We start from the raw sequence: 7846 nt of genomic DNA, 5'->3' as shown, positions 1-7846 counted from the left end.
CCTGCTGAGATTTCAGCAAATCAGTGTAGTTGCCTCACTATAGCGATACTGTTCTGCAGCAGCTCAGACTTCTCCAAGGCCCGGGCTTAAGCGGAACAGCTCTTACGAAAGCTAGATTTTGAGGATCTTTAAGGCAAATCTATTTTTCCTAGAACATTTCTGTGATTTTGACTGTAACCTGCCAGACAGATAGAGAAGCAGCATGTGCATGTTCTTCTTCAGCAAGGCCACAGTTTCCTTCGTAACATCATGAGAAATCTAGAGTCACTCTGTTGACTTCACTGCTATTGAGATGATTTGTTTAAAGGAAGGCTCAGTTCTCTCCCTTGTGTTAACTTGCTGTCGCCTTTTTTATCGTCTAGGAAGTTAGGCTCACTTGGTACTCAAGAGATTAATAATAACATAAACACCATGCTAATTTGTGTGACTGATTGGAAGAGCCATTGCAGCTTTCTGAATGTTGCATCTTCAGGTTTAAGCAACCAAACCCAATAATCAGTTTGCTCTGTGTACTTTGCTCAAGTACAAGTGCTTCTTAATACAAGTTATTTATGATACCTCACAATATTATAGTAGCTGCTCTGTAGTGTACAATGTAGAGCTGATGAAACTTGGTGATGTGAAACCACAGTACGTTCACATCTCTACATGTGAAACATTTGGAGGGGACTGGAGCACCACTATATGCTGGGCAGTGAGGCTCCTTTGTGAGACTCCTCTACAAAGTATGAGACCCAGAAAAGTCTTTAGTCCTCACTCTGGGTCAGTTGTGGCAATGTGTGGTTGTGTGTCTTTTACACTAATACCTGGGGAAAATCTGTAAAAAATCCCAAACAAATAAGGAACAATATTCAGACTGTGTGTGCCTTCAAAACCAAAAATGAATGTTGTTGTAAGGCCCACTGGATAATACTGACTTGCCACTAACATGAAGATAGCTTCTTGGAGACTGTGCTTCATGGAACAGTAGTTAAATGTTGTTGTTGCTTACTTTAGAAATTAAATAGATATTTCCAGGCAGCTGACTCCAAGCTGTATTGCTTATTTCTGTATGACACAGGAATCTATAAGAGTGTGGGCTAAACTCCTCAAGTCCAGGCTCAGCATAAGCTTGGCTCAGTAGGAAATCTAAACTGAACACTGTAGATCACAGCATGGTCTCCAGTTCCATCCTGATCCCAATGCTCTCAGTGCTGGCTACCTAAAGAAGGATCAGACAGCAGGAGCAAGCCTGATGATTTTAACCCCAAATGGCTTTATTGGCATACGTACTCTGAGGCCTTTCAAATACTTGTTCTCACTCTTTCTTTAGCTAACAGTTGTTGTGGTAACTTCCAGTATGTCAGTCTCTTCTGGGGTGGCTCTGAAGTCCCAGTCAAAGTTTTCAAGTCAGCATGTCCAGCCATGTACTCAATTCCTTTCTGAACCCTCTAAGCCCAAAGATGAGTGTTCCTATGATATTAAATACTTAATTAGCAGCTTGCGCACTCTGAGTACATCAGGAAGACTAGCAGAGCATAGGGAATGAATGACATTAGAGATGTATAAAGCAGATTAGTTCTGTTGACCTGGGCTCCCTGATCTCCCACTCTATAGCTGATCTCACATGTCTCTGTCTTGCTGTCCAGGTTTTACTGGGATTTGACCATGCTGCTCCTGATGGTAGGGAACCTGATCATCATCCCTGTGGGCATCACTTTCTTCAAGGATGAAAATACTACCCCATGGATTGTCTTCAATGTGGTTTCGGACACGTTCTTCCTCATCGATCTTGTCCTCAACTTCCGAACAGGCATTGTGGTGGAGGACAACACAGAGATCATCCTAGACCCACAGAGGATCAAGATGAAGTACCTGAAGAGCTGGTTTGTGGTGGATTTTATATCCTCCATCCCTGTGGACTATATCTTCCTGATTGTTGAAACCCGCATTGATTCTGAGGTGTACAAGACAGCCCGGGCACTGCGCATCGTGCGCTTCACTAAGATCCTCAGCCTCCTGAGGCTTCTGCGGCTCTCCCGGCTCATCCGCTATATTCATCAGTGGGAGGAGGTGAGCAGAGGCTGTGATACACTTGCATCCTAAATCTTTTCTCCACTTATGCTGGTATTACACTAAAGTGCTTGCTTTGAATGCCCATTCTCCTACTTCATGCCAGTGTGAATGCTAAAGAAGTGTGTCTTGAGTCTGATGCTTTGCTTTTAGCAGGTTCCCAAGAGGGCCTTCAGCATATTGTTACTTCGTCACTTGAGACCATACTCTCTGCTTCACAATCATAATATATATAATCTGTGGAGATGATGCGTGGGCTGGGAGGAGAGTAAGTACAGATGGACCCCCTGCAGGAAGTATGTAGTTTTAGAGCTGCCTGTGAGTGGAGCAGTTAGCCAGACAGCAGGGTCTTGCCCTCTCAGAGCCCCCAAAAGGTCCAGAAACAGCTCAGAGGAAAGCTCTAGAGATAGCTGGTTTGCAGAACCTGTGGCATGTGTTTACCCAAGCATCACCTTCTTTTACACACTTATCTCTTGAATAAATGGCTTGGTGATGTATTGATAACCTTGCTTTCTAAATCCTCTGACACTGTGTTAGGGGGAGAGGAAAGAAGAGAAATCTGCAGACAAATAGGGTCTGTTTGAAGACGTAAACATCTGGTGAAAAGCAAAGAACCCCACTACCCCTAGACCCTGTGCTGTTCCCAGGGGAGTTCCAGTACACAGGGTGAGTTGTCGGATGTAATGCCAGTGAAGCCACAACCTTACAAGTAGTTTGAAAATTAGTAATTTTCTCCTGTCTCCATGCTCTCCAAAGCAGAGAGAAAGCTCCCTGCAGCTTTCTCCACATGTCAGGAGCATATTTTCAGGACAAGGAAAGCTGGTCAAGGCAATTTCATCTTCCTTCCCATACTTTCTTTTCTGCTTTGGACCAGAGCCTGATGCAGAGCATGATCTAATGCAGAGTGTGCTCCTGGGAATGTGAAGGGAAAGCAGCCATGCAAGTTATGGGTAGATTGCACTGAGCTGTCAGAGCACTAATTCATGATAGAGCTGAACTGTTTCCTCCTCCCAGCATCACAGACTCAGAGGGAGAGCACTGGTGCATACTTTACAAAATTCAGGCTTCGTCTTTGTGGTGTTATAATTTGTCAATGCTTCACTTCCAGCAGAGCGTAATGCCTTGCTGAAGTTTGGGATGGCATTGTGCAAGGTGCTGCACAGAGGTATAGGGAGAGAAGGCTACCGCCCTGAAGAATTCACCACTAGGTTAATTTGCTTTGTAGCACAGGCAGGCAGGAAGCGCTTAGAGAGATGGAGATAAATAAAGCCGAAGTGTCTTTCCTGGTGTTGACTCAGTAAGTCAGAGACCGAGCAGAGCAATGAAGTATCTCCATGTCTGCTGTCTTGTCCCTTGGTTGCATTGCTTCCCTGTCCTCTAATCCAAGAATGCTCAGGAAAGGCAAGTTGGTGGTTTAGGCTATTGTTAAAGTAGCTTCTTCAGATTTACATGTAGCCACAGCAGTGCAGAGTTCCACGCTTGCTTGTCTCTGCTCCTTAACTTCCTTTCCATAAGGTGAAGTATATTTGCTGTTGATTATACTGAATTTGTTTTTAAAAATAATGAAATGAAAACAAATCAGCACCCTTTCCCCATCTTGCTTCTCTACAGCTTCACTGAGCAGCCATTTCTAGTTACAGTCTTGTAATACAAATGAGTGGGGCATTTTGCCGTTTTGCTGGCTGTCATGGGTGCTGGGGGACTGCACAGCCAGGCGCTCTCTGGGTCCCCTGTGAAGAACAGACTCCCCAGAGTGATGCAGTGCTGCAAGTGGAAGGGACAGATGGTGTTGGATTGCAGTTTGAGACTGCAATGCAGACGCTGTTATGCATTGCAGAGCCCAGCAGAGCAAACATGATAGTCTTTTTTTCAAACAGGGCTTGACCCAAGCAGCAGTTTCCCAGAGTATGGTACTAGGAGGTTTTCCACCTTCTCAAACAGGGAAGGGAAGCAGAGAGAAGGGGCGATCCCTTTTCATAGATGCAGTGCACGCTACAAAGCAACAAGGAGACAGGGAAGAGAAGTTCTTAATCTTTGCATGGGAGTAAATGGTCCACTGGAGAAGAGTATGTGTGCTAACTATAGGAATCTGTGTAGGGCAGCCTGAGGCAGGGTTAACAGAGGTGGATGGAGTAGTCAGAGAGGGCGAGTGCTGCGTTGTGTCTGGATGGAGCATCCCCGCTCACCTGTACTGAGCTTATGCAGTATTATGCACTTTTGATGGAGCAGTCACTGCTGTGCGCGGGAGACTTAGCTTCTTGCTTATAACTAATGCTGAGCCTCTGGGTCCTGTACGAGGAGGAGAGGGGCATCCAGCATACACAGGGATGTTAATCTACTTACTCTGCCTCCTAGATGAACATTACGTCTGTGCATTAGTGTAACTCTGAGTGAGTACGGGGACAAGTGGGCACTTCCTGAGTTCACAGTGAGCCTCTTCATTTCTTCCCCTGCAATTGTCCATGCTCTGCATGAATTTATCACTCACCCTGCAGTGAGGAGAGAGCAGCCTTCTCTAAGGCTGCAATGCTGTAAAACAGCCAGCCACTCATCAGTTCCAGATCAATGCTAGTCATGAGTCTGTGGGCTCGAGAGCCAGTGGTTGGAAGTGCCTGCACCATTCTGGCTCAGCAGCAGGCTACTCTGACATTCTCCCCCAGACCTGAAACAAGTGCTTGGGGACTACAGCTGGGCAAACACCCTAAAGAAAAAAGGAAAGAAAAAAAGAAGAAAAACAGTCTAATGCACTCATGTTCACTGGAATACGAAAATAAGATTAATTCTAAATGTAGCAGTTTCATTTGCATTATCCATTTTGCATGAGTGGTCCGACGAATGAATTTACCAGTAGGGCACAATATAAATAGAGCCTTTTTGAAGTGTCTGCTGTGTCTACCCTGCAGTAGGAGGCTTGATTGCAATGCAGGAAGGCATACCCACACTGGCTTGAGCCTAGCTTGCCTGAATATCATATTATAAACTTCAGTGTCTGGTAGTTAACAAGTCTGTGAGCAGAGATCCAGGAGGGCTGGCATGTTCTATGTCTGGAGCTGTACTGCCAGAGTTAGAACAAATGTGGGTACTTCAATCATGGCCTTGGTCATATCCAGGGAAGCTCTTGTCATCTCAGCCTTTTAACCACTCCAGCAGCTCTTCAGGGTATCTGGGTTGGTCTGTGGTTCTTGACCACGTGAAAACGGAGGCACGCTGTCGCACATAGAGTCTGGAGTTGGGCCTTCTCACTGTTGTCTCCGAGAAACTGTTCAGAGAATGCAGACTCTGAACATTAACTTCCTACAAACCTTATCCCTAGGTCACTCAGTAGAAAGAATAAAAGCAGAATAATACCATGTAACCCATACACCCAATGAAAATAAACCGATGCAGTTCAGATTGTGAGTGTTAAACAAAAAACCTCTTCAGGTTTTCATAGGCAAAAATAAATATTTTTTTTTCTAAGAGCAATTTGCTGAGCTTTCCGTATTTTATGCACAGCATCTATGCTTGTGTTTGGTGCAAGGGTGCAGTAACCTATATTTAAGATCAAACTATTTTGACTTATGAACAAGGAACATTTATTAGAACAACAGTAAAATCCTACTCCTGTAAACTGGTTTCCAAATAGCACATAGGCTTAGATAACCAAAATATTTTGATCTCAGAATCTATGTGAGGGATTATGATGGTAAGGAAAGGAATTAACTGTGTTTGATATATATCACAATGATAAGATTATTGTGAGAGGATTTTTTCAGATTTTTGTCAGAAAAAAAATAGAGTTCTCAGTTTTGGCAGCTGAAACCTGAAGAAAAGGGCAATTTGGTGATTTTCAAACTATTACATCAATGAGAACTTGAAAACTTCCCTGAATGCTTCCTTTTCTTCCCTTGAGTTTCCATATTGCATAGAAGTTTTAGAGTGGAAGGAATGCATCTTCTCAGGTCTGTTACTGGCCACAGATTACAACATCTGAAAGATGACATCGCTTTAAGAAGATTTAGAGATAGTCAGAAAACTGATTCAAAAGCTAGAGGGCCTGTGTGGAAGGAACAGGAGAGAGCTTCCAAAGACGATGAGAATATGGTTCCCAACTGATTTTTGGTTTGATTTGAACAGCTAATTCCTTTAGTTTCTTCTGACCTATTTGTAGCCTTCTTTAAATCAAATTAAAATAACGTGGCTAGTGGCCTGGGGGATGTAATGTTAGGCCAAATCCATAACTGGATCCTGAGAGGGGAGGAGCTGGGCAAAATGATTGTTCTCAAGTAGCACAGCAGGGTCCCGTTCCATGAGCAGTTCAAAATAGCTTAGCAGATTTTTTATCAGTACGATTTGCAATTCTGTTGTGTTAAACAGCAAAGCAGACCCATGAGTGTAACTCATTAAAACCTCTGGCCACCCTTGAGTAACGTCAGACTCAACAAACACTGGTAATGTGGCAGGGAGGGGGAGAATGGGCTGCGTTTCTTCCTAAATTTGCATTACCTCATTTCTGAAGGCAGCATTATTAAGCGTTTGTCTTTAATGTCATTACAGGAGCTTATTAGAACCATAATGCAAGTTATAGTAATTTGCATTCTCACTGTACAAATTGACCCAAAATTTGAGCATCTTTTCCTTCTAGAGAAAATCCTGGCTGCACTGAAATCAATGCTAAAAAACTCATGTTGACATATTAGAAGAAGGTCATTCAAGATTTTACAACAGCCTTTTACATTGAACTGTTTTCACTTGTGCAGCACAACATCCTTTCGGAGGGCAGACAGACAGCAGAAGGAAATAGATGTTTTCCATTCCTGCACAGACATTGCATTTTCCCTCACTTGCCCATGGGCAGCTAGCGATCTGTCCCCTGCCCTGTGCCATGTTACCTTTCAGGAGAAAGAAACCTAAAAAAGTTTTTTTCATGGAGTTTGTCTTTAGCAGGAATTTCTACTGCTATAATGGAAATTAAGCCTCCCACCTGGGCAATGGGAATACAGTTGCAAAAAGAATATAATAAAAAACGGGTTATAATGAATTATAAGGAGCCAGGCAAATATTCGAATAGCTGTAAAAAGGAAAAAGTCTTTCATTTTTTTGTACAGTCACCTTCTGGCAGTGCTTAATGTGTCTTCTGTCAACAGGATGGTATGATATATATATACCTGGACTGGATGGTATGATATATATATACCTGGATATATGTATACCTGGACTTCAGCAAAGCCTTCGACACAGTCTCCCATAGCATTCTCCTGGAGAAGCTGGCAGTTCATGGCCTAGATGGATGTACTCTTCGCTGGGTTAAAAACTGGCTGGATGGCCAAGCCCAGAGAGTCGTGGTGAATGGAGCTAAATCCAGTTGGCGGCCGGTCACAAGCAGTGTCCCCCAGGGCTCAGTCCTAGGGCCAGTCTTGTTTAATATCTTTATCAGTGACCTGGATGAGGGGATTGAGTGTGCCCTCAGTAAATTTGCAGATGACACCAAACTGGGTGGCAGTGTTGATCTGCTTGAGGGGAGGAGGGCTCTGCAGAGGGACCTGGACAGGCTGGATCGATGGGCTGAGGCCAACTGTATGAGGTTCAACAAGGCCAAGTGCCGGGTCCTGCGCTTTGGTCACAACAACCCCATGCAGCGCTACAGGCTCGGGGAAGAGTGGCTGGAAAGCTGCCTGGTGGAAAAGGACCTGGGGGTACTGGTTGACAGACAGCTGAATATGAGCCAGAAGTGTGCCCACGTGGCCAAGGAGGCCAATGGCATCCTGGCTTGTATCAGGAATAGTGTGCCCAGTAGGAGGAGGGGAGCGATCGG

At 44.3% G+C, this 7846-nt stretch overlaps 1 protein-coding gene across 2 annotated transcripts in view; it reads left to right on the top strand.

Moving 5' to 3' along the window:
* Positions 1–7846, top strand: part of HCN4 (hyperpolarization activated cyclic nucleotide gated potassium channel 4) — a 104110-nt gene that overhangs the window by 27634 nt on the left and 68630 nt on the right. For both annotated transcript variants that reach the window (XM_035899492.1, XM_035899491.1), the window contains exon 2: positions 1629–2052. In XM_035899492.1, the coding sequence (XP_035755385.1) occupies positions 1629–2052 (424 nt within the window). The remainder of the gene's footprint in view (positions 1–1628; positions 2053–7846) is intronic.

Source organism: Egretta garzetta, unplaced genomic scaffold, assembly GCF_000687185.1.
Source record: "Egretta garzetta isolate BGI_Z169 unplaced genomic scaffold, ASM68718v1 scaffold287, whole genome shotgun sequence".
Taxonomy (NCBI): Eukaryota; Metazoa; Chordata; class Aves; order Pelecaniformes; family Ardeidae; genus Egretta; species Egretta garzetta.
Note: the sequence above shows the minus strand (reverse complement) of the source record. Positions and strands in the feature narration are given on the sequence as shown.